Below are 26,970 nucleotides of genomic sequence, written 5' to 3'. Positions count from 1 at the left end.
AGAGCTGGCTTTGCCTACCGCCGCCGCTATGAAGTCTTCCTCCAGAGGTGTGTCCCCAGTCCCCCCCCCCCAGTCCCCGCCCCCTCCCTGTCCCCGCCCCCTCCCTGTCCCCGCCCCCTTGTCTTTCCCGTTCACACTCATCTACCACGCACAGTCAGCATTTTCACTTACTTCCCCCCTGTGGTCATGACTTCCTGGGGATTTTGGAGATGTTGGCCAACACGGCTGTGGTCTGCCCAGAGAACCGTGGCTTTTGTGTTGTGCTAGCGTGACATGTCTTCTGGGGCAGGTACAAGTCTCTGTGTCCGGACACCTGGCCCAGCTGGGACGGCCGCCCCATGGACGGAGTGTCCACGCTGGTCAAGCACCTGGGCTATAAACCTGAAGAGTATAAGCTTGGCAGGTCGGTTGGTCCTGAATTCTCCTTTAATTCACCGTCATGTCGTACAACACGAGTTGATTTCTACATCATTACATGTTCTACATTATTTTACATGTTCTGTCTTTTAGGACCAAAATCTTCATCCGGTTTCCTAAGACCTTGTTCGCAACAGAAGAGGCCTTAGAAGTCAGGAAACACAACCTGGGTAGGGGCCGTGTTTTGGTTATTGAGATAAACGTCTTCACAGGGGGCATTATGACCATGTCTAGTGTGGTGTTTTGTCCTCTTACAAAACTCCCTGTCGTCCCACAGCCACCAAGCTTCAGGCGTCCTGGAAGGGCTACAGCCAGAAGACCAAATACGCCAAGCTACGCGTCTCTGGTGAGAATTCGTACACACACACACACACTCCGTCCTCCCACACACGCACCAGCCTCTCTTGGCTGCCCTGTTTCAATATGGCCGCCTCTCTTTGGTTTGGTCCTCCTTAGCTGTCCAGGTCCAGGCCTGGTGGAAAGGCATTCTGGCCCGCAGGAGGGCACAGCGGCGCAGGCAAGCCGTGGAAACCGTCCGCAGGTGGGTGCTCACCCTCCGTCAGCCTCCCGGTACGGGTGGAGGAAGCTCGAGCGTGTGTACTGAGCACTCACTCATTTTTATTTATTTTTTGCCATTTCTTTCTCAGGTTTGTCAAGGGTTTCATGTACCGCCACCAGCCGCGCTGTCCTGAGAACGAGTACTTCCTGGACTACGTCCGCTACACCTTCCTCATGAAGCTACACAGGACTCTGCCCAAGACCGTGCTGGACAAGAGCTGGCCCACGCCCCCACCTGCCCTCACTGAGGTAGGACTACATATCCCATCAGCCCCCTTCTCTTTCCCGCGTCCGGCTGCGTGCGGCGTAGCGTGGGTGTGACCAGGCGGTGGTGTGTGTCCTCACCCAGGCGTCCGAGCACCTCCGTAAGCTGTGCATGCAGAATCTTGTTTGGAAGTACTGTAAGACCATCAGCCCGGAGTGGAAGCATCAGGTAAGCTAACTGCTACACACCGAGACCCGCTAACACACACGCACCGTCTAGCAAAGGTGGGGGGGAGGTGTGACCCGGAAGCTTTTGCCCTCATGTCGGCGTATGAGCGTGACTCCTTCTCTCTTCTCCCTCTCTCTTCTCCCTCTCTCTTCAGCTGGAGCAGAAGGTGGTGGCCAGCGAAATCTTTAAAGACAAGAAAGACAACTACCCTCAGAGCGTACCCAAGCTGTTTGTGGGTACCAGGCTCGGTAATGTTCCCTCTCAACCTACAGGAGTGCCAACATGTTTCCTCTGCTGTTTTTCAGACTGTTCTTGTGTGTGTGTGTGTGTGTGTGTGTGTGTGTGTGTGTGTGTGTGTGTGTGTGTGTGTGTGTGTGTGTGTGTGTGTGTGTGTGTGTGTGTGTGTGTGTGTGTGTGTGTGTGTGTGTTTAGATGGGGACGATATCAATCCTAAAGTGCTTCAGGCACTGGGCACGGAGAAAATGAAGGTACGTACTGCGTTCTGTCCAGTTGATGCTTGTTGTTGGTGTTGTACAGAGGTGTCCTGGATAATCCCCCCATAATCCTAATCCCCTACGTCACACGTGCTGGGTGTGTCACGTGACTGGAGCTGCACGTTTGGCTCTTTGCAGTACGGTGTTGCCGTGACGAAGTACGACAGGAAGGGCTACAAGGCTCGAGCGAGACAGATGCTCCTCACCGGTAGCAGCGTGATCATCGTGGAGGAGGCCAAGCTGAAGCAGCGCATAGATTACTGCGCCCTCAAAGGTGAGAGGTCGTGACGGGGCCAAAGGTCGCTTGATTGAGAATGGGCAAGGTACAGTGATGGAGGACAGAGGGAAATGTGCACAAAATGACCTCTGACTTTTGACCTTTCTCTTCTCCATCATTAGGGATCTCCGTCAGCTCCCTCAGTGATGGGCTGTTCGTTCTCCATGTGACCTGTGAGGACAATAAACAGAAGGTGAGTGAGGGTGGGGCTTCAGAGAGGTGGGTGGGGCTTCATAGAAGTGGGTGGGGCTTCAGAGAGGAGAGCTACACTGTGTGGCATTAAAATGTAGTCATTTAAACTCTGTCTTGTGTAGGGAGACGTTGTTCTTCAAAGTGATCATGTAATCGAGACCTTAACCAAACTGGCCATCTGTGCAGACAAGATCAACACCATAAACATCAACCAGGGGAGGTAAACTTCACGAACGTCTTTTCTGTTCTGTTCTGATGCTTGTGGATGGTAACTTAAAAAAAAAAAAATAATTAATTTTACGTTGTTTTTATAGGGGTCATATTTATAGTTGCTGTACATTTTGTGCATCCTGAACTTATATAGACAGTTTCGAGATTTTTGGATTCACAGGAACTAATTGGGTGGTCTTTTTCTTTGGACAGCATAAAGTTCACAGTGGGTCAAGGGAAAGAAGGAATAATTGACTTCACGTCCGGCTCTGAGCTGCTCATCGCCAAAGCTAAGAACGGCCACCTGTCTGTGGTGAGGAGGCTCACCCCACATGTCGCACTGCTTTAGTTAATGGGGGTGCTACTTCTGTCAGCAGAGACTCCATCAAAAATTCATTAGTTCAAAGTTCAAATGCTAGTTGTAGAGGTAAATGGTGCCCAGTAAACCCAGTGCGTTCATGTCATAGCTTTCAGAGTACTGACTTTTTTCATTTCAATTGCTCATATGTTGAATTAATAAGTTAAATATACACACGTAATGAGAGTACTTAAAATGAGAAGATGCAAGACAACTCGATGCGTGTCTATCTTTCAGACTGCCCCGCGCTTGAACTCGAGATGATGGAGCCCTCACGACCAATCACTTCCTGCATCCTCACAGGCTGCACTTCCACATATGCTCATCAGTTCACCAATCACACGTTTGCAGGCGGGGCCTCTCTCTGCCAATAAGACGCCAGCCAGCTGCACCAAAGGCTTTGCTTCCTGTAGTGAAAGATCAGCAAACTAATTGATTTATATTTATGGTTTTGTTTTGGGGAGTTTAATACTGTTGTGATATAAATATTATGATTTTATATTTTGAAGCCAAGAAATAACAGGTGCATAATTCTTGCACTCTCTGCCTTTATCTTGCTTAAGTTTGGGAACAGTAATTTGACAAGGAAAATCAGGGTTAGAAGTAAGTAGTTTTAGACTGATTCTGTTTTGTTCTACCGGGACTGTCACTCAGTTTTATAAACATTCACAAACCAGAATCATGCTCTAGTTCATATGTTGCAGGAATAATTCTGCGTATTGTCTATGTAGAGTGGAATACATGTAATGCCGTAAGCACACCAGTGGGGGCTTTCGTAGGTCTTCCACACTAGCATTACCCAGAGTCTCTGCCAAAGGCAACCTGTTGGTTTTTACTAGTGTGTTGAGGGGCGGTTCAGGAGGTGGAGAGTGTTTGCCAGGTACGTGGGGAGACTGTGCTGAACCGGCTGGGCTTAAGCAGTGATTCTGTTGCATTGTGCAATAATTCCAATAATCCCAATGGTTATTTAGGGCATGTCCATGAACCATGCGTCATGCAGCATGTTAACAGTACTAAAAGCTCATGCCGACACCTCAGGAGCAAAACCCAACAGCCTAGGACTCCGTAGTCTTCTAATCCTAGTCTCTACTTCAGATTAGTGCCTTTATATCCCGTCACCATGGTGACATGCACATGTAATTTTTTTTTTATTTTAATTTTTTGCAGATCTGACAGTGGTGTACACTATTTCTACATTCTGATCAGACTAATGCCAATAAACCCTCCAAGTACAGTGGGGAATTATTAGTTCAGCTTCCTCGTACGCTGGACACGTGTGTCTGCTACCGTTTCCCAGCCTAATCCAAAGATTAGGACCAGTCATGGCGTTAGTCACTTTGTTAGCTCTTAGAGGAAAATTCTAGATAAGTGTAAAAAAAAAAAAAAAAAAAACCATGACGTGATTGTGTTCAGCTGAGGTGGGTCTGTGTACTATGCCACAATGCTGCTGTTAGCACTACTTAATCATCATGCATAAATTAAAATAAACATGACATATTCAATAACATATTTCTTTTAGAATTCTATCATGTATTGAGTTTTTTCTTTAAGTAATCGCAGCATTTCAGGAATGAATGTGTCTTCTTCCTGAAATGTTTCAGGAATGATGTATAGTGCAGATTGCACCTGGGCTCTATGGAAACGGCCACACCATAGAACCACGTAGCGTAACCACGAGGAGTTCTGCTAGCTGCAGGGCAGATTCCTACAACACCGTTATTCTCGTGGGAAGGCTAGGCCTTAAACGACACTATTTGAATGCAACTGTACAAAGCTGTTTTGTGCCACCTGTAATGTAGAACAAATCTATATTTTTATGGTTATTAAAGGATCCCCTGCGTTTTCATATTGCACCTATATATACAAACATAATTCACACTTTGTGGTTGTTTTATAACATTTGTGTAATTTAAGAAACTAAGAAAAATAAAAGGAAAACGTTATTTGGAAGCAAACTGACGATGTACCCGACGAGCTGATTTCTTAATAAAGCTTTTGTTCCTTTTCAGTTGAATGTGTAAATATCAAGATCACTTTTATACAAGTGCTGGTCATAAAGTTAGAATATCAGTTGATTTGATTTCAGTAATTCCATTCAAAAAGTCAAACTTGCTTATTATACTCATTCATTGCACACAAACTGATTTCAAGCGTTCAAACTGATTTCTTTTAATTTTATTATTATAGCTGACAATTAATTTGAAACCGAATATCGAATATTACTTAAATACAAAAAAGGATGTTTAAAAATGCTGACCAACTGAAAATATGAACATGATAATGTACAATAGTTCAGACTTAGTTGGGGCTCCGTTTGCCTGAGTTACTGCAGCAGTGTGGTGTGGCATGGAGTCCATCAGCCTGTGGTGCTGCTCAGGTGTTATGAGAGACGAGGTTGCTCTGATAGTGGCTGTCAGCTCTTCTACATTGTTGGCTCTGACGTATTGCATCTTCCTCTTCAATATAACCCATAGATGTTCTGTGGTGCTAAGATCAGGTGAGTTTGCTGGCCAATTAAGAACAGGGATACCATAGTCCTTGAACCAGGTATTGGTAGCTTTGGCACTGTGTGCATCTCCATAAAGTTGGTGAGCAGCAGGAAGCATGAAGTGCTCTAAAACTTCCGGGGGGATGACTACATTGACCTTGGACCTCAAAACACAGCGGACCAACACCAGCAGATGACATGTCACCCCAAACCATCACGGACTGAGGAAACTTTACACTGGACCTCAAGCAACGTGGATTCTGTGCCTCTCCTCTCTTCCTCCAGACTCTGGGATCTTGATTTTCAAAGCAAATGCAAATTTTACTTTCACCAGAGAACATAACTGGACCACTCAGCAGCAGTTCAGTCCTTTTTGTCTTTAGCCCAGGCGAGACTCTTCTGATGCTGTCTCTTGTTCAAGAGTGACTTGACACAAGGAATGCCACAGCTGAATCCCATATGTCTGTGAGTGGTGGTTCTTGAAGCTCTGACTCCAGCTGCAGTCCAGTCTTTGTGAATCTCCTTCACATTTTTTAATGTGTTTTATTTCACAATCCTCTCCAGGGTGTGGTTATACCTATTGCTTGTACACTTTTTTTTCTACCACATCTTTTCCCTTCACTTCTGTGCTTGGACACAGAGCTCTGATCAGCCAGGCTCTTTAGCAACGACATTTTGTGACTTGCCCCACTTGTACGAAGTGAAGAGTCATCTTTTGGACAACTGTCAAGTCAGCAGTCTTCCCCATGATTAAGCAGCCTACAGAACTAGACTGAGATACCATTTAAAAAGTGGATTATGGCCGAACATATTTAACACCACAACGTATCGTTGACACGTCAGTACCGAGTCTGAGGTAGTTTGAAGTTTATTCTTCATCTTGATGTAGACAACGTTATCATAGAAGACTCACTCGTACATTCATCAGTACAGAGGAGGAAAATATGTATAAATATTCTCTTTCCCACAAATAAAACTGCAGATATGGGCGGGTTTGGTTTGGTCTGAGGGGGTAACCAGATCTGGTGTTTGTCATGTTCCTTCAGTGTAGTCTGACGGTTACTACTACGCACCAGGAAGGATTTGTTTATATGCCTTTTTGTTTTAAATTGTATTAATGTTACTTTTATTGAAGTCTGTATTTATAAGTAATCAATATATGAGGCAATTTCGGCCAACTGGAGATCTAAAACAAAGCTATTTTGTATAACAATAATCCTAATCTGGACGAGCGAAGGGCGGAGATGTTCGCGTGCCAACGCCGCTGCCGAGCAGTCACGTGAGTACCGAAACCGAGCGGGTGAGAATCACGGACGGGCACGGTCGACCCACAACAAAACCGGAGTAGTACCGCTGTGTTGTGGAGGAATTCCGTTCATAGAGCTCGACGGGTCTCTACACCGAGGTGTTTGTACGTGTATGAGACTGTCTTGTCGAGTTTTGTCTTATATTCCCCGCGTTTGAGGAGACGTGCGCGTCTGAAGTTTCGGTTTCATCTCAAGGACGGACTGTATGGGGTTCTGGCGTTCAGCGATCCAAATAACGTGAAAAGTAGCAGCTCAACTGCCGAATATGTGTTGTATCAATTAATCTAGACTGCAATATGTCACTAAAAGATCAGGTCAGAACAGGGTAGGTCGTAATAACACGGGTTCAACCAACAGTTTGAGTTCTCGTGTTTTAACTTCATTTTTACACAGGAAGAAGCAACTTAAGTGCAGAACACAAGTTTTTTTAAGTTCCTGGGACGGTGTGTATAGTAAGTTCCCCTCCAGGAGCCCCAAATGGCGTATGGACCATGCAGCACAGAAATACAACAACGTCGAGTGGAGTTTGTGGAAAACCTGAGCAAACATGTAAGTCATCTTCTGGACATGCTCTTCAAAGTAGGGGCAGTAACGGAGGAGGATCTGAGCTTCATTAGAGGTGGTGGGATCCCAGGTGAGCGAGACTGCATGAGGACTCTGCTGGATGTCCTGCAAGGCAGAGGCGAGGAGTCCTGCCGTGCTCTTCTGTTCCTGCTGCCTAACTTGCAGGCGTTGTCCCCCACTGGAAGCACAAACCTCTCTGCAAAGAGCGTTTTTCAGGAGCATCTTGGACAGCACAAGGACATTTTGTCCAGACAGCATGGTCCAGCGAGTTATTTCAGTATGACAGGACACACGCCGGAGCTCGAGGAGACGGACTGCTACACCGACATTACGTTCTCCAGACAGGTCCGGTGTTTGTTGCCCCCGCCGTGTCAACACGAGGCAGCGATGGTGGGCGAGCCCTTCAGGACAGGGAAGGGTGAGGCGCGTGCACAGGCTGAGACTTGCACTTTTAAAGACGTGTACCAAGGACTGGTCACGTCTTCAGGAGCGGGCGTGGCCCTGCTGTCAGGGGTCGCCGGGAGCGGTAAAACTACTGTGATAAGGCGCCTGGTCCGGGAGTGGGCCGTAGACACGGAGACTAAAAAAATTATCCTGTCTCTGTCTTTCCGTGAGCTGAATCTGATAACCGAGCCCCAGAGTCTCCGAGAGCTGCTGTCAGATCATTACAGCCACTTGAAACCCATCCTGCCAGAGTTAATGACCTCAAACCAAGCCCAGGGTCTGCTTATTTTTGACGGGCTGGACGAGTTCTCGTTCCCCTTGGACTTTGACGGCACCCCTAAGTGTTCGGACCCGGAGCGGGAGCTGTCGGTGGGGGCTATGGTGGTGAACCTGCTGAAGGGGAACCTGCTCCCCGGCATCTCGGTTCTCCTCACTTCTCGGCCCCATGCCGTCACCAAGGTGCCTCCGCTGCTGGTGGGCCAGACCTACAGCGTGCTGGGTTTCTCGCCCGCCCAGCAGAGGGAGTACTTCCAGCGAATCTGCAGCTCCCCCCAGGACGCTGCCGCGCTGTGGGGCTTCGTGTCTTCCCACAAACCCCTTCAGCTCATGTGCCACATCCCTGCCTTCTGCTGGATAGTGTCCACTGCCCTGCACGCCGGTGGTTCCTGCTTCTTCCCTAAGGTGACGCCGACGGACGCCGTGCCATGCGGAGGTGGGAGTGGCTCCGGGGAAGAGGCGGGAGCTGAGCAACCGGCCGCCGTGTCAGACGCCATGACAACAAACACCCCGGCATTTCCCCACAGGCCCGTTACTGTCACGGAGATCTACTGCTGCTTTCTGAAGTCCATAGTGGTGTTCCACGTGGCCGGGTGCGTGGAGGGACTGCACCTGGACAGGCTCCAGGGGGCTCCCCGTGTCCTGAAGGAGAGCAGAGCGAAGTTGCGCTGTCTGGGAGCCCTGGCCTTCAAAGGCCTGGTGGAGAGAAGGTTCCTCTTCGACAGCACAGACCTGGACTCCTTCTCTCTGGGCTGCAGCGCGCTGTCGCAGGCCTTCCTGGTGGAGATCACCAGGGAGGACCGAGCGTCCCTCACGTACGAGAAGGGCTTCCACTTCGTCCACACCAGCGTGCAGGAGTTCCTGGCCGCCCTGTATTACGTCCTGGAGTCGTTCTCGGGTTCCGATCCGTTCTCGGGCCTCAAGCCAACCACGGGCCTGCTTCCCCCGGCAGTGAGCAAGCGTCTGGCATCCGTGGCCCGTAAGCTGCGCCGGCCGCACCGTCTCTTGCGCAGACGCGTGAAGAAGGCCCTCCACTGGGGTGAGGGCCACCAATCGGGACACATGGACCTCTTCTGCAGGTACAGTGCGCCCGCCGTCCCTCGCTTAACCCTAATTTCCTGCCACACTCTGCGTCTGTGCTGTCGTATTAATTCTGGACCCTGTCACACAGGTTCGTATGTGGCCTGCTTGTCCCCAAGACGCGCTTCATCCTGGACGGCGTCTTCCCCGCCGAGCCGCGACCTCGAGCGTCCTTTCGCGCCCCGCTCTCGTCCACGCCCCCGCCCTCCCTCCTCCGGCTGCTCCAATCCCGGCTGCTGGGCGGGGCTCTGAGCCCGGAGCGCCAGCTGAACGTGTGTCACTGCCTGTACGAGGCGCGCGACCCCGGGCTGCCCACGCGCCTGTGCGCCTGGCTGAAGGTGTTGTCCCAGCAGGCCTCGGGGAAGTGCGGGACCGGGACCAGGGACTGGAGCGAGCTGGCCTTCCTGCTACAGCTGAGCCCGGACCTGCAGGAGCTGAATCTGGACGCGCAGGGGCTGGACGCTGACGGGCTGCGGAGGCTGCTGCCCGTGCTACCGCTCTTCTCCACCCTCAGGTGACGTTAGCTCGCCGTAGCATCGCAGCACGGACCACACCGGGGAAAACCGGTTCGTCTAAATAACGAAGCGTTATGTTAATTGCTTTCCCAAAGCCTCGGGCAGAATCCTCTTGGACCAGAAGGGGCAGAGGTGTTATCTCTCGCACTGAGGAACCCTGACTGCCATATTGAGAAGCTGTGGTGAGTTAAAAATGAAATGGCGATCTCTAAGACGTGCACCTCATTGTCATCAAGATTCATTTAGCAACTGTATGTGTGTGTCTGTGTGCCTGGGTGTGCGCGCATGCATGCCTATATGGATGTGTGTGTGTGTGTGTGTGCGTGCGTACCTAAATGGATGGATGTATGTGTGTGTGTGGCAGGGTGGTGTCCACAGGCTTAGGTTGCGAGGGGTTCAGAAAATTGGCAGAGGGTCTCCGAGACAACCGCACAGTGGTGGATCTCAGGTAAACAGCAGTGTTCGTCAACACAGCTGCTAACTGAACAACCTTAATGCAACGTTCTAACTTTCTGGTCATTTAAACTCTTGACAGAATGGCCATCAACCGTATTGGTGACGAAGGGGCGGCTTCGCTTGCTGAATTACTGAAGACCAATCGCACACTGAGAGATATCAGGTAAGAGGACGCAGGTGTTGGGCTTGTTCTGTTAGTGCCGTGCTGGGCAGTCAGGCTGTGATGAACATGATCGTTCTGTAGCTGCTACATTCTCCATTATGTCCACTGCATTCTAGGCTTCGAGACAATTTAGTGACGGATAAAGGGGCGGAGCTCCTGATGGCAGCGTTGATGGAGAACTCCACCTTGGAGTACCTCTGGTAAGTGTGAGCCTTCAGAAACCAGACAAGTGTCCAAATGTCCTGGTGTCTCAGATGATGTGAGAAGAGGAAGACCTGGTGATTGATTATTGGTGTCTGTTTCAGGATGTTTGACAACAAGCTGTCCAAAGAGGGCGTTCAACGGCTTAAAGAATTCTCAAAAAACAGATCCAACCTTGACATCAAAGTCTGCTACTGATGACGGCCCTGATCTGATCAGTGCAAGCCATGATAATGTGTTATATTGTATTAAGCTGTGATGGGAAGCACAGTGAATGACGACATCGTGGGAAGAGCAGAAGCATCTCTACACTCCTGCCCCGTATTAGCCAATTCCGTTTTATACATGTTGGAAGATTTGAGTTCTTCTGAATTTGCGGTCATGTGGCAGATTCCCTGTTTCAGAAGATCAGCTCTCCACGATCACTGGTGCAACACAACACTCAGGGCTTTGAGCTGCACCGCCCTCCACTTCTTCTTTTACAATAATATGAATTTCTTTTTGGACTGTTACTGCAAAGGATCGTTTTTACATGGCTGTTCTTCACCCCCGTCACCTCGACCCTCCTGGACCTGTGGGGGTGAATGTCCACATGCTGCAGAGGCTGATGTACATTCTGCTTTGTCATGTGGTTTGGATTCAGAAGGAAGACGGTCCTGTAAACCCGACCTCACCAGTGTTCAGAGAGCTGCTGTCTGCAGAACTCTGTCTCCTGAGACGTCCAGTTTGCCATTACTGCTGTTACAGTACAATGTAGTTACAATGTAGTTACAATGAATGTATTTATTTACATTTTCTTACAGGTCATCTGTGTATTTTTTTTTTAAGTATAACCTTAAAACCGAATTGTGTGTGTTTTTATGTGTGTGTATGTGTGTGTGTGTGTGTGTGTGTGTGTTGGGGAAAGGGGGGGGTAAGAGTGTGTGTGTTGTATATGTGATATTTATTAGGACTTTATCATTTTATATAAAAAAGGATGTGTTATCTGCAGAGCTTAGTCATGGATCATCCCTGCCTTTTCTCCTAAAATCTTCACTTCAGATTCTGTATTCACTAAAACACTTCCCACAGGTGGAGCTCAGTATCGTAGGTCAGGATCGTAACTCAGTATCGTAGGTCAGGATCGTAACTCAGTATTGTAGCTCCACGCTTTCTAAGTAAATCTAGCTGGAGGACTTCAGTCATGATACTGGCTTTATGCAACAAGGATTCCCTCAAAAGTCATCAGGGTTGAATCAGTTATAAATGGTTCTGAATACTGAGCAACTCCCGCCTCTTCCTAAGCTCCTCCCACACCTACAGGAATGTCAGGGCAATACATTTCCACACAATGTGAGGAAAAATTTAATCTTTTATGTCTTAGCTGTATGTGATCTTATTTTGACTTTGATTGAACAGCCAGTCAGGAACTCTTAGCCGTACATGGACGTTTGTGCAAAACAATGATCTTAAAATAAAACTTCAAAGTCAAAATTAATTTCTTGTTAAAAGATCTTTTTTTAAATTAAAAAGTAGAAATCTGCTTTCAGTAACCTGCATTCATAACCTACCGTTGCTGCAGTAACAGTGTTAAAGCTGTAGGGGTTATGATGGTTTTATTATATATTAAACATTATATATATATATATATATATATATATATATATATATATATATATATATATATATATATATATATATATATATATATATAAAATAAACAATTGTATTATTAATTATTAATCATTAATCATTCATAATAACATAATTATTCTAATGACTTTTGATGGGGATGAGCACTTCCGTATGGCACACAGTGGATCAGTGTGATACATTTGAAGCCATCAGCTTCAAAACCAGCCCCTGCGTTGCTTTAATGAAACATAAGTAGGAAATGCCATTGTCTAGTGACGTAAACAAAGTCTGCACTGTAACTATTTTGTTTTGCATAAGTAATAAATATTCTAAGTACGGTGTAATTATTTCTTCGAGCCACGAGAGGTCTACTCTGAGGTGTAATTTGGTTTGGCTGTGGGTTTACATCATTACGCGATTACGTCATTTTCGTCGCCCGGACCCTCGCGCCAAATAAGGCATTACTGGCGCGCCACAGGAGGGGCCATGCTTAAACTCACAATTTTCCACTGAGTTTAGCCATGTAGTTTCTAGTTAGTCCTATAAGCTTCATATATTTGATATGCAATTTTGGTTTAATTTCTAAGTTCAAGTCACGTGTTGTGTCTTTGTTTGTTTAAGCATTTTGGATTTGAAGTGTTTTGCCAACGTTTGGGCTTCTGTGCTTTAGACAGGAAGTAATGTCATGTAAAAAATAAAATAAAATTTCGGCTGAGCGATCCGGTAACGCGCAACTCAGTGTCCGCTCTTTATTTCAGTTTAACGTTAATAGAACGCAACAAGAGTCAAGGGGAAAATTAAAACTTCGATTCTAAAAGTCCTATTCAGTTTATTGTATATTATAATGTAAAGGTTATTGTGACGATGGGGTCGTGGTGAAGGATGAGACACGGAATCCTCCTTAGGATCCTCCTTAACATGCAATACAGCGCATGTTAAACATAAACCAACACAGCAATGTGTAGACATTAGACAACGACGAGCACAGGACACTGCGCGAGCGCACATTAAATAGACAAACCACATTAGCCCCACGTGATTATGAGACTAGTCACAGGTGAGACGTATTATCACAGGACATAACCACAACCATGGAGTTCCACAGACGCAGACGATACACGTGGACAACGTATACACACGCCCAAAAGGGAGGGGCCGGGGTCCTCAACGTGACAGACGCCCCCTCCAAGGGCACTACCCGTCCCGGGGTGCCAACAGGACCGAGTGCCCCGAACCCACAACGATGGGCGGATCCGACGCGCTCAGTCCTGCGTCTGGGAGGTGACCGCCCTTGATGAAGCGTCCGTCACGGACCGCCTAGAACACCCTCCCTGGGAATACAGGGGAAAAGACATTAGACAACGGCACGGTCACAGACACACAAACAGGCACGCTTACACACATAGGCACAAACGGGAAGAGGGGGTTTGGTAGACATACGGGCAGACTTACGAACACAGGCACACACACACACGAAACAGGCGCCAGGCTGCGTGCCAGGAGGAGAGCGATGAGGAGAGAGAGATCGGGAGCCACTGGTTCTGCAGGCGCTGCGGTGGGTGGTGCTCCTCCTGCCCTTGCTGCAAAGCTTCCACCGGGCGCAGCGCGGCTGGCGGACGCGCCTGGTGCAGCGCGGTTGGCCGACGCGCCAGGTGCAGCGCGGTTGGCCGACGCGCCAGGTGCAGCGCGGTTGGCTGACGCGCCAGGTGCAGCGCAGTTAGCCCCTCCCCTCGGTGAGCCGTATGGGAAACCCTCTTCGCCCGGGGATCTCCCTCCGGACCTGGCAGTGGGAGTGGCTTCCTCCGCTTCCATCTCCTCGTCACTGCCACGGCTCCAGCTCATGGGCTGCCCCAAGCTGCCACCCCAGGATCAGTCCATGTCGCTGGCTGGGGAGCGCTCGGGGGATGAGCCCGCCTCTGGACTCCTCCTCCTCTTCACCGTCCTGGCGGACAGTTCCGAGGGGAGCAGGCTCTCCTCCTCCTCGGTATAGGAGCCCTCGGACAGAGGGTAATCCCCGTTCTCCTCCTCTTCCCCACCGGCGTCATCGGGGTATGTGGAGCACTCCGACAGGGGGTACTCCTCCTCGTCGCACTCTTGCTCCTCCCCCTCTTCCTCGCCCTCCTCGACGGGGGGAGAGGGACCTACGGGCGGAGGGAGGTAGTCCTCTGACTCCTCCTCCTCTTCCCTGTAGTCGACGGTGGAGACGTCGTCTAGCGACGGAGGGTAGGCTTCCTCCCCCTCCCCACCGTAGTCGACGGTGGAGGCGTCGCATAGCGACGGAGGGTAGCCGTCTTCCTCGTCCTCTTCGTCCTCCTCACCGTAGCCGACGGTGGGAGAGGGACACTCGGGCGGCGGATGGTCTTCCTCACCCTCCTCCTCGGAATCTGCTTCCCCGAACTCGCCCTCTGGGGTTGAGGCGATGGCGCCGATCACACAGGAGCCCACCCTCAGAGGTGAGAGGGCGCGGAGAGGAGAAGGGTGTATCGATCGCCATGCCCTCACCACCCCCTCGCGGAGCGATTCCGCCAGCTCGGGGTTGTCGCTCTCAACCTCCCGAGCCGTAGCCAGCTGGACCGTGCACATTGGTTCTCGCAACAGCTGTTCCAGCGTCGGCGTGGCTTCGTGGCATGGCGGCGAGCAAGAGGCGCGGTGACGCCGCTTGCTGAGGCACTGGCTCTTTTTGGGCCGAGTGGCATAGCCTGGCATCTTTCTGGTGTCTCTTTACGGCTCGTCGTTCTGTGACGATGGGGTCGTGGTGAAGGATGAGACACGGAATCCTCCTTAGGACTGACGTCACTTTTATTTCACAACGGATATTGCGCAATACAGCGCACGTTAAACATAAACCAACACAGCAACGTGTAGACATTAGACAACGACGAGCACAGGACACTGCGCGAGCGCACATTAAATAGACAAACCACATTAGCCCCACGTGATTACGAGACTAGTCACAGGTGAGACGTATTATCACAGGACATAACCACAACCACGGAGTTCCACAGACGCAGACGATACACGTGGACAACGTATACACACGCCCAAAAGGGAGGGGCCGGGGTCCTCAACGTGACAGTTATATATATTGGATTTAGTTTAGTTTTATCTGAGCAACAAGCACAAACAATGAATTATTTTAAATATTTTAAATAGAGAATTAGAAATCTATCTATCTATCTATCTATCTATCTATCTATCTATCTATCTATCTATCTATCTATCTATCTATCAGTTATGTATCTAAATCAGTTATGTATGAAGCATTTAAGTTTTGCCTGGCCCAAGACTGTACAGGCATACAGCAGGCCTCTGAAATTGCCCCTCTGAATCATTTCACCAGTACACTTTACTCAATATGCCATGTTTCCAGTTAGATTCGAGGCATAAAATGATGTTGGGCTAAAATCAGGTTCCTCTCTTAGGGAGCGACCTGTTCTTCATAATGCATTTGTTATTTCTCTGGCCCACCATCAATAAGGCCTTCAATAAGCCTCTGAACCTGCCCATTTAAATGCGTTCACCTATATGCCCACTGCTCAATATGCCATGTTGTGTGCTGGTATTTCTTCTTCCGATTAATTTGTGTTCTAGAACAGCATTTCTGTGTTTTTAGTATTAAATCTAAGAATATGTTTCCTTACGTTAGAAATGCTGACGAATTCAATCATCATACAAATCACATACAATTGGAACGATTTGATACAGAAACCATTTTACATAAGGAATCCTTTCATTATATTTTTTTCTACATTCACAAAATCAGTATGGGAAACCATGGACGTAATTTTGATTTCATAGGTGGGGGGACACAAATGGGGGTGGCGAATGAAAATTGTTGACGGGGTGGGGGGAACGTACCGGGAGCGTAGCTCGCGAAGCGATCGTTTTCTGCATGGTCCTAGCGCTAGATTCGTCGCTATTTAAATATTTGGTTTTAACTGTAAAAACTTAGTTTTACGTCCATGTGGGAAACAATAACTCTTAAATATATGCTGCTACGCTTGTTTGTTTAATCCATCTCTTTTAAACAAAGTGCGCAGCTAACACGCATCGTGAACACACCCTTTTAAAATAAGGAACCGCTGAATAAGGAGCTGCGAATACGTAACCAACTTCAGCGGATCTGGTCTTGAGTTTGTTTAGAAGCTTGTTTTTTCGACGAAGTCGCCATTACTATTCTAAACTCTACTAATATAACTATTCAGCCAAGAACAAAAAAATCCAATAATTGGTAAAACTGCGGATAACTGTGGAGCAAAGCTACCACGTCTCTCGCCGCGGTCACGTGACTCCTATGATTTCTTTTCCCCTTTGTCTTTTTGTCCGTTTGCTTCAGCACCTGTAACCAGTGTTGGGAACGTTACTTTAAAAAAGTAATTAGTTATAGTTACTCACTACTTGTTCAAAAAAGTAACTTAGTTAGTAACTGAATTACTCTATAATAAAAGTAACTCGTTACCAGGGAAAGTAACTTTGCGTTACAGTTAAAAAAAGGTTATGTGCCAATGAATAAGGATGTTTTTGAAAAAGCAGTTTTTACAGTCAGTTGAAATGAGTATCAATCAATCAAAGTTTATTTGTATAGCGCTTTTAACAACTCAAGTTGTCGCAAAGCAGCTTTACAGGATTTACAAGGTTAACAATACTATGGGTCCAGAACCCTAATGAGCAAGCCAAAGGCGACAGTGGCGAGAAAAAACTCCCTATGATGGTGGGGAATAGGAAGAAACCTCGGGAGAACCAAGACTCAAAAGGGAACCCATCCTCCATTGGGCAGCCCGTTAACACACAAATACACAAGTCACACACAATTCACACAATCAGACTAGGTAAAAGGTAGAATTGAAAGTTCTGGGTTTTGATATTGTCACTGTAAATGTCTGTTGATGAATGCCAGGCTTTCATTCCGTGTCGGAGCAGTGATGCTGGTATTGTAGGCTCCGACTGCAGTGTTACTCCCCAGGTGAACCCCGGCATCAGCACATCCACCGGCAGCCAGACCATCCCCCAGGTGCCTGCAGGTGCCTGTATCCAATCGTCTTGGGTAGAGCCATGCAAGAAGATAGACAATACAGACTGAGTGGACATGAATTTAAACCACCATTGATTTAAATAGCTCACGTGCCAGTGATCAGCATGTGGCTCCGGCAGACTAATCTATAGCAGCATAACTAAAGGGAGGGGTTCAGAGGTGACCACAGGCATGAGGGCTCACTAAGACATTGCTTTCCAGTCAAGTCATAGTCACAAATAGAGTGATGCCAAGACACAGCTGGATGACAGCATCAACATCTCAGTAGAGTAGATCAGAAAGGTGTTTAACTTTTGATATTTATTGCACATCCACAGACCAGTGCAGGATAAAATCATTTAAAATCCCAAATCTTTGTAAAAAAAAAAAGCAAAAGTAAACAGTTACACTATATAAAGTGCATTTACATCTATCAAATTAAATTAAATTCTCTCAACCTGAGACAACTGGTTTGTTCACAACAGAAGTAAACAACAATAAAACCTCTATTCTTAATTAAATAAATCAAATACCCAGTCTGGCAGACATTCAGGAACTTCAAGTATTTTCTTAAATAATGTTTATATCACCTTGAAAATGCTAAATTTTCTTCGGCTTGCACCTGACGCCATTTCGGCCTTTTCTCAGTTTGTGTCGTGTCACTGGCCTGCTTCGGCGTGTGTGTAAAAACACTGGCTCTGATTGGCTATCATAACGCTGCCTTAGCCAATCGCTTACTGAATTGTTAAGTTAAACAGGTGTACAACTGTGACCTATCGAGATCTGTTACTCCTCATTAGCCTGGGCAGTGATCCGCTCGGATTACTGTTAGTATATCAATATATAGTAACGCACCGCTTTTAATGACCAGTAACGTAAACGGCGTTGTAACGACAGGAAAAGTAACTAATTATATTATCCCGTTACTGACAAAATGACGACGTTACCTAACGCCGTTATTTTTAACGGCGTTATTCGCAACACTGCCTGTAACTGCCTGTTTGAGCTAGACTTCTCAAACTTTTATACAAAGTTTACTACAAATGGCACCAATTCAAACCTCAATTCAAATATCAGAGCCCTCGTGAGTTGATGTCAAATACACGGTGTTCCGTTGTTACAACCAGTAAGGGATTAGTTTCCCCAAAACGTTACTTACGTACGAGGTTATGAAGTACTTAGCACTAAGAACGTTTTGGGAAACTCACCTAGGGTATGTTGTAACAATTAGACAAAGGAAGCAAAAACAGGCCACACCATGCAAAATGCTTAAAAAAGAGGTTTTTAAAATAAAATTACAATCTAGAACAATCTCTCTCTGTGACTGACCATAACTCATATCCACTTTCTGTGTGTGTGTGTGTGTGTGTGTAAATTAGTGTACTAGAACAAACTTATTTAACAATAGTGTAAGAGTTCACATTTGAGGAATTAGTTCCCTCCTCTCTCTTTGTTGATGTGTGTGTGTAGCGCATGTAGGATGCGATCGGTTAGAAATGGTTGCCATGGTAATTAATAAAAAACAGACGGCGCTCACGGCTCATCGCATGGACAGTGCAAACTGCTGTTCTGTGCCCGAGCTAGAGCCCGTACATCTGACAATCTGTTCGTGTTGCTGTAATGTTAAATGTTCTGTATTGACCTGCCGAGATTTCAGTAAAAACAGTAAACTTTAGATTCCTTGTCGTGCGAAGTTTTTCCACTCACGTCATCCACACAAGTGCCGCAGCTCACATACGGAGGAGCACAAGCACGACAACTGGTGTCAGAAGTGGGATGTCCAAAAAACTCTTCCAGTCGTGAGTACTCCAACCCGATGTGGAAAACTAACTAGCTGGCTGACGGGATTCGAGAGCTAATGCTATAATAGGTCCTGCCGTCCTTGTGCGATCTACTTCATGTCCACCATTACGGCTCTCCTTCATAATAAAAACCCAGGAAACTTAACAACAAGCAAATGAACGGGATAGAAGGACAATAATAAATAAATAAATAAATAAGTAAGATAAAAGACAATAATAAATAAATAAGTAGGGTAAAGGACAAAGGTAAAAAAAAAAACAACAACACAAACAACCTTGTGGACAGGAGGATAATAAAATGACGGAGGAGCTACAAGGAGCTTTAGCAGGATCTCCTGAGTCTGACAGAGCCCCGAAATGGTTACAAGCTTTGCTGGATAATCAAAATCAGCAGACTAAGCAGCTGCAAATGATGCTTAACCCTGTCCTCACACACATAACAAGGGGAGACCCAGCTGCACAGCAAGTCACACCACCTCTTGCTGTTCATGGTGAAAAAGGGGATGAAGTTGCACCACATCATACCCGGGATAGGCGTATGCCAGAGTCTAGTGCTGCACCTTCAGTTTCTTGGGAGATGCCTGTGAGACCAAGAGATTATGTTGGGGGCCCCTTTGCTGCCGAGCTGGATGTAATTTCCAGACAGGCTCGCAACTCTGGCCCAAACAGGAGGGGTGTCAATCCTGAACCTGAACCTAGCAGACAGAGAAGCAGTAGAGACCCTGAGCAGGAAGCCCAGCACTCGTTTTCCTACCAGGAGGGGCAGAGGGTGAATAGCTCTGGCTACAAAAGTCGGTACACTCTGCATGAAGTGCATCGGCCTAAACTTGCCACCTTTGATGGAAATGATGACTGGGACTCATTTCTGTTGCCATTTGAGTGCCTGGCCAGGAAGTATGGGTGGAGTACCGCAGAGAGAATAGACAGACTGCATGACTGCTTACGGGGAGCTGCAATACGCTATGTCTGTTCGCTGCCAGAACGCACCAGGGAGGATTATGTTCTCTTAGTTGAACAGCTCACTCAGCGTTTTGGAAAGAGGGATCCGCCTACCACAGTAAGGAGGAGGCTAGGAGAGCTTCGGCAAAGTAGAGAGACATCAGCTGAGTTTGCAGAAGAGGTGCGGCGCCTTGTCACACTTGCATACCCAGGGGTGGATCTCGAGCTGCAGGATCAACTGGCAACCGATGCCTTCCTCAAGGGTCTGAGAAATCAAAAGGTGGCTTATGAAGTTATGAACCGAGATCCGTGCTCCCTGGCAGAGGCCCAAAAATGGGTGGAAGCCCACGAACATAACTTCAAAGCTACTATGGGACGTGAAACTGAAATGAAGAGCCGGGCGAGGCGCGTTTCCTGGGCTGAAGATGGGGACATCTGTGAGAGCTTCACTGCTACTTCTTGTAGGGTGCAGACCCCCCAGTATGTAACCACTGATCAGTTTGCTGAGCTGGCGGACCAAGTCAAGGCCCTCGTTCACTCAGTAGGGGGCCTAAAGTTGCAGTTTGACCAATTTCAGTCTACATATGCAGAGCGCCAGCAAACTAGAGCAAAAATACAAGATTCCCTACCATCAGAGAGAAAGCCAAACCAGCCTCACATGCAGTCCAGTCGAACACGCAACCAGTCACCAAGTCCAAATCGTGATACAGTTGGCCCATGTTTTAAGTGTGGGGATAAAGGACATTTCTGAAGGGACTGCCCAAGGTCACTGAGCCCAACAGTTGCACTTAGGCATGGTGATAGGGATCCAACTTCAGATCATCAGCTACGAGGGCTGCAGATCAGCAGCACCAGCAACAAAGGGGAGAGTCTGCAAATTCCTGTGACTGTAAATGGCACTCCAACACAGGCGGTGGTGGACACTGGAGCTCAAACAACTGTAATCTCAGAGGAGCTGTATAGGATTCTTTTCGGAGGTGATCCAACAAGCCTACGTAATACTTACCTCCTGAATGCAGGAGTTGGAGATGGTATGGAGGCAAGGAGTGGACTAAACATCACATTCGGGATTGCATCCAAAACAATCAAGTGGAACGTGTATGTAGCACCTATACGTGATTCTGTCCTGCTAGGCTTGGATCTGATGAAGTCACATGATGTTGTCATCCACACCCGTGGCAAAGTTTTTATTGGGAACGAACTGGTACCTTCCAAAATAGTAAGAGAGGGCAGGTCAGACTATTGTGTTGCCCGGGTGACCCTAGGGGAGCCCACCACCATACCACCTGCCTCTGAATGTGTGGTGTGGGGCGAAGTAGACGACCCAAGACCAGGTGTTCCAGCTGTGTTAGAACCTTTGAACATTACAGAAGCTGTAGCCTCTGGAAGCGTAGCCACCACTATGGAGGAACGAGTGCTCGTCAGGTTATGCAACTTCTCCACTAGCAAAGCATCCCTGTCGAAGGGGACCTGCCTTGGCGTCCTAGTCGAGGTTTATCCTGAGGAGCCACTCTCTTTGCCGGGGCAAAGCCCAGTGCCCAGCGTAGAGAGGGAGTCAGGAGGTGCGCTGGTGGTTGGAAGGGTGACGACAATCTCCGACTTACCTGAACACCTCCACGACCTGGTTGGTGCTGCTTCTGAGGCGCTGAATGAGGAGCAACAGCAACGTCTCCTCCAGTTACTGTTAACTTACCAATCCGTCTTCGCCAAGGATGATACCGACCTGGGCTACCTTTCTGCTGTCACCCACAAAATAGACACAGGATCAGCCAAACCTGTGCGCCAGCCAATGAGAAGGACACCTCTTGGATTCCAATGTGAAGAGGAGAAGCATCTTAGAGCCATGCTTGAAGCAGGCGTCGTTACGCCCTCCTCATCAGAGTGGGCCTCTCCGGTCGTCCTAGTACGAAAAAAGGATGGGGGCGTACGGTGGTGTGTGGATTACCGCTGTCTAAACAACCTGACGGTCAAGGATGCGTATCCTTTGCCCAAGATTGAGGAATGCCTTGATGTTCTTGGGGGTGCTACTATGTTTTCAACACTTGACCTCCAGTCTGGCTACTGGCAGATAGTGGTAGATGATGGAGACCGTGAGAAGACGGCGTTTCTCACCAAATGGGGGCTATATGAGTACACCCGTATGCCGTTTGGGCTCTGCAATGCTCCAGGCACATTCCAAAGGGCGATGGAGCTCGTCCTTAGAGGACTTCAGTGGGACGCCTTGCTGATCTACCTTGATGATGTAATCGTCCTCGGTAGGGGGGTGGAGGAGAGCCTGAGCCGGCTTGCACAGGTCTTCCAGCGGTTCCACAGCTATGGACTGAAACTGAAGCCATCCAAGTGCCACTTGCTTCAGGAGGAAGTCCTCTTCCTAGGCCACGTTGTGAGTGGCGACGGAATCCGCCCAAACCCCACTCTGGTCAAGGATGTACAGATCTGGGAGCCCCCCAGCAACCTGCGAGAGCTCCAAGCCTTTCTTGGGTTATGTAATTACTATCGTAAGTTTGTCCCAGCCTTTGCAGAACTGGCGAGCCCACTCCACAACCTGCTAAAGAAGGGTGCTACATTCCTGTGGGCGGATGAGCACCAGCATGCTTTCACACAACTAAAGCAAAAACTAACGACTGCACCAGTACTGGGCTACCCCATTGTTGGAGGCGAGTACATTCTTGACACTGACGCATCAAGCCACAGTATTGGAGCAGTCCTGTCACAACTACAGTGGGGAGAGGAGCGGGTTCTGGCATATGCCAGTAGCCAACTCACACCAGCTCAGCAGAGGTACTGCGTCACCAGACGGGAGTTACTTGCTGTTGTTCGTTACACCCGCCAATTCCGCCACTACCTACTGGGCAGAAAGTTCCTGTTGCGAACAGATCATGGCAGTCTCACCTGGCTCTTCCGGTTCAAATACCCCGAAGGCCAGTTGGCTCGCTGGCTGGAGGAGTTGAGCCAGTATGATTTCCACATCGAGCACAGAGAAGGCCGCAAACACTGTAATGCTGATGCTTTGTCGAGGCGAACAGAAGGAGGCCTGTATCAGTGTGACTGTTATCAAGCTGGAAAGAACTCGTCAGACCTTCCATGCCAAGGATGCAAGTACTGTCAAAGGCTTCATGAGCAGTGGACAAGGTTTGAGGATGATGTCGATGATGTGGTGCCCCTGGCGGTGAGATGTGTCCAGTCTGGCGGTGAGACCGCTGGTGACAACATTCAATCGTTGGAAGCAAGCCAAGTGTCACAGCCCTCCCTATTCTGGTCACCTTGGGGAAGTGAAAACTCTCGAGCGCCTACGTCAGAGCTACCACTGGTATGGAATGAGTGAGGATGTGCGTCTGTTCGTAAGGAGATGCCAACATTGCAGTGCACGCAAAGCCCCAGGGCCGCTGAAACGAGCGAAGCTACAAAGCTATCAGGCTGGAGCACCCCTCGACCGTCTCCACTTAGACATCCTTGGTCCCTTTCCAGTATCCAGCTCTGGGAATAAGTACATTCTGGTCATAATTGACCAGTTCACACGATGGGTCGAAGCCTTTCCCGTCCCTGACCAAGGGGCAGAGACCACAGCTAGGAAGCTTGTGTACGAGTTTGTTGCTCAATTTGGAGCCCCCCTTGAGTTGCACACTGACCAGGGCCGCAATTTTGAAAGCTCCCTGTTCCAAAGTGTATGCAAGCTTCTGCAGATCACCAAGACCAGAACCACCCCGTACCATCCGGCATCTAACGGACAGGTGGAGCGGTTCAACAGAACCTTACTCCAGATGATCCGATGTTATGTAGACCAAAACCAAAAGAACTGGGATGAGCACCTCCCGTTGCTCACCTCAGCCTACCGCAGTTCCCGGCATGCAGTCACTGGGTTCACGCCTAATCGGCTTATGTTCGGCCGAGAGGTTCACCAACCCCAGGATATCCAGTTGGGAGCTGCAGAACTCAAATCTTCCCGAATGGAGGTGACTGATTTCCTCTACAACCTGGAAGAGGGACTCAAGGAGGCACAGAACACAGCCAGGGAACACCTCCGCACTGCACAGGAACGACAGAAGAAGGTGTACGATGTTCGAGCACGAGAGTGCACCTACAACATTGGTGACTTGGTGTATGTGAGGGATGACACCAAAAGGAAAGGACTAAGCCCCAAGCTCCAAGCACCTTGGAAGGGCTCCTTCATCATTTCTGCACGCCGGGGTCCTGTCCTATATGAGATTCAAGGGTTGAAACGCAGCCAGATAATGCATCACAATCGGCTGAAACCTTATGATGGTGAAGTGGTTCCTGTGTGGGTTGGACGACGAAGGAGCCAAGTGCTACAGCAGCGCCAGGGCCTAGCTATACAGATGGCTGAAGAGGGTGCCCCGTTGGTGCCAGAGCTGCCGTTACAAGAGAGCAATGGTGACAACCTAGTGGAGAAAGGAGTTTCTAAGGAGTCATGTGATCAAGAGAGAGCACCTCACCTGGAAGCCTTGGGATGTGAGCCAAAGGAAAGACCAGGGCTCCAAGGCTTCCCAGGAAAGACCGTTAAGACGTCCAGCGGACGTGTAGTTCAGAAACCGGAGAGGTTCCGGAATTAGTTCTAACAGGTGGACTGTTAAGTGAATTTGTGAATTTAAGTGAGTTTGTATGTCTTTTGAGTTAGTGCTCGTTATATATAAAAAAAAAAATTTAAAAAAAAAAAATAGAAAAAATTTGAACTTGAAGAAATTGCAGAAGCAAAGAATGTGTATACTGCCATCGAGTTATGTTCACTAATTGGTTCACTAATAGGTTCATTGTATTTGTACTTCACTTGTACTGAAGGGACTCAGTGCTCCTGGAGGGGGGTAGTGTAAGAGTTCACATTTGAGGAATTAGTTCCCTCCTCTCTCTTTGTTGATGTGTGTGTGTAGCGCATGTAGGATGCGATCGGTTAGAAATGGTTGCCATGGTAATTAATAAAAAACAGACAGCGCTCACGGCTCATCGCATGGACAGTGCAAACTGCTGTTCTGTGCCCGAGCTAGAGCCCGTACATCTGACAATCTGTTCGTGTTGCTGTGATGTTAAATGTTCTGTATTGACCTGCCGAGATTTCAGTAAAAACAGTAAACTTTAGATTCCTTGTCGTGCGAAGTTTTTCCACTCACGTCATCCACACAAGTGCCGCAGCTCACATACGGAGGAGCACAAGCACGACAATATGTATGCTTAATGAACACTAATACAATGTACCTGTGTAAAGAACATGTAGGTCAAATAGTAAAAACCATCAATGTGTGTGTGTGTGTGTTACATGGCAGATACCATGTGCCTTTGCAACTGATATGACTGACTTGTCCTTCTTTGTGACCTCATCAGATGATTTTTTAAAAACATTTGCAGTCAGACTGTTACAGGGTGTAGTTCGTCTATTGCTCTGTATTCGACTTGCTTTGCCTTGTGTTGCCTAGCAACCCGCTTGTTAGGACGAGGCTGAAGTTGGTTCCTTATTCGCCAGTGTCTTATTCGCACTTTCCGTTCCACCTTAAAAAAATAAAGCGGTAGTTTCATTATGTCGCCGCGAGAGAATGTATTGTACGTTTCTATGGCTGTATCTCCTGATTCTTACATCGTCTCAGAAATCTGACGAGCAGGTTTAGTTGACCATATAAGTGACTGTATAAATCCAGAAGAAGAAGAGTTTTTACTGTAGAATATTTTTATAATCGTCCTGTGAATTTGGCATGTCTGGCGATAATGTACTGTGCATACAGTGCATTGGTCTTAGTTTGTATGGCTGTATCTCCTGATTCTTACATCGTCTCAGAGATCTGACAAGCAGATATATTTGACCACATAAGTGACTGTATAAATCCAGAAGAAGAAGGTTTTTTACTGTAGAATATTTTTTTAATTGACCTGTGAACTTGGCATGTCAGGCGATAGAATGTAATGTGCATATAGTGCATTGGTCTTAGTTTGTATGGCTGTATCTCCTGATTCTTACATCGTCTCAGAGATCTGACGAGCAGGTTTAGTTGACCACATAAGTGACTGTATAAATCCAGAAGAAGAAGGTTTTTCACTGTAGAATATTTTTTTTATTGACCTGTGAACTTGGCATTTCAGGCGATAGAATGTAATGTGCATACAGTGCATTGGTCTTAGTTTGTATGGCAGTATCTCCTGATTCTTACATCGTCTCAGAGATCTGACAAGCAGGTTTAGTTGACCACATAAGTGACTGTATAAATCCAGAAGAAGAAGGTTTTTTACTGTAGAATTTTTTTTTATTGACCTGTGAACTTGGCATGTCAGGCGATGGAATGTAATGTGCATATAGTGCATTTGTCTTAGTTTGTATGGCTGTATCTCCTGATTCTTACATCGGCTCAAAGATCTGACAAGCAGGTTTAGTTGACCACATAAGTGACTGCATAAATCCCGAAGAAGAAGGTTTTTTACTGTAGAATATTTTTTTTATTGACCTGTGAAGTTGGCATGTCTGGCGATAATGTACTGTGCATACAGTGCATTGGTCTTAGTTTGTATGGCAGTATCTCCTGATTCTTACATCGTCTCAGAGATCTGACAAGCAGATATATTTGACCACATAAGTGACTGTATAAATCCAGAAGAAGAAGGTTTTTTACTGTAGAATTATTTTTTTAATTGACCTGTGAACTTGGCATGTCAGGCGATAGAATGTAATGTGCATATAGTGCAATTGTCTTAGTTTGTATGGCTGTATCTCCTGATTCTTACATCGTCTCAGAGATCTGACAAGCAGGTTTGATTGACCACATAAGTGACTGTATAAATCCAGAAGAAGAAGGTTTTTTACTGTAGAAAATTTTTTAATTGACCTGTGAACTTGGCATGTCAGGCGATAGAATGTAATGTGCATATAGTGCAATGGTCTTAGTTTGTATGGCTGTATCTCCTGATTCTTACATCGTCTCAGAGATCTGACGAGCAGGTTTGATTGACCATATAAGTGACTGTATAAATCCAGAAGAAGAAGGTTTTTTACTGTAGAATATTTTTATAATCGTCCTGTGAAGTTGGCATGTCTGGCGATAATGTACTGTGCATACAGTGCATTGGTCTTAGTTTGTATGGCAGTATGGAATATGTGGCACTACATAAAAATTGATAATGCAATAAAATCTATTTTTTTGCTAATCTTTGATATATCCAAGACTCTAATTTCCAC

General features: G+C 47.4%; 2 protein-coding genes across 2 annotated transcripts in view; both read left to right on the top strand.

Moving 5' to 3' along the window:
* myo1cb (myosin Ic, paralog b) overlaps positions 1–4,947 on the top strand; it is a 30,451-nt gene extending 25,504 nt beyond the window's left edge. The window contains 14 exon segments of the mRNA XM_076977267.1: positions 1–47; positions 290–403; positions 511–587; positions 695–763; positions 874–958; positions 1,065–1,224; positions 1,325–1,408; positions 1,563–1,656; positions 1,841–1,896; positions 2,041–2,176; positions 2,302–2,372; positions 2,494–2,591; positions 2,795–2,894; positions 3,177–4,947. The exon segment at positions 1–47 is cut by the window's left edge and continues 71 nt beyond it. Coding sequence (XP_076833382.1) covers positions 1–47; positions 290–403; positions 511–587; positions 695–763; positions 874–958; positions 1,065–1,224; positions 1,325–1,408; positions 1,563–1,656; positions 1,841–1,896; positions 2,041–2,176; positions 2,302–2,372; positions 2,494–2,591; positions 2,795–2,894; positions 3,177–3,203 — 1,218 coding nt within the window. The 3' untranslated portion in view covers positions 3,204–4,947.
* A 1,530-nt stretch (positions 4,948–6,477) lies between these two features.
* LOC143478434 (NLR family CARD domain-containing protein 3) lies at positions 6,478–11,910 on the top strand. The gene is made up of 7 exons (XM_076977395.1): positions 6,478–9,097; positions 9,190–9,612; positions 9,709–9,795; positions 9,978–10,061; positions 10,149–10,232; positions 10,349–10,432; positions 10,538–11,910. The coding sequence occupies exons 1-7, from the start codon at positions 7,212–7,214 to the stop codon at positions 10,629–10,631; spliced, it is 2,742 nt and encodes a 913-aa protein (XP_076833510.1). The 5' UTR covers positions 6,478–7,211; the 3' UTR covers positions 10,632–11,910.
* Positions 11,911–26,970: the final 15,060 nt, after the last annotated feature.

This window comes from Brachyhypopomus gauderio, chromosome 16 (assembly GCF_052324685.1).
Source record: "Brachyhypopomus gauderio isolate BG-103 chromosome 16, BGAUD_0.2, whole genome shotgun sequence".
Classification (NCBI taxonomy): Eukaryota; Metazoa; Chordata; class Actinopteri; order Gymnotiformes; family Hypopomidae; genus Brachyhypopomus; species Brachyhypopomus gauderio.
Note: the sequence above shows the minus strand (reverse complement) of the source record. Positions and strands in the feature narration are given on the sequence as shown.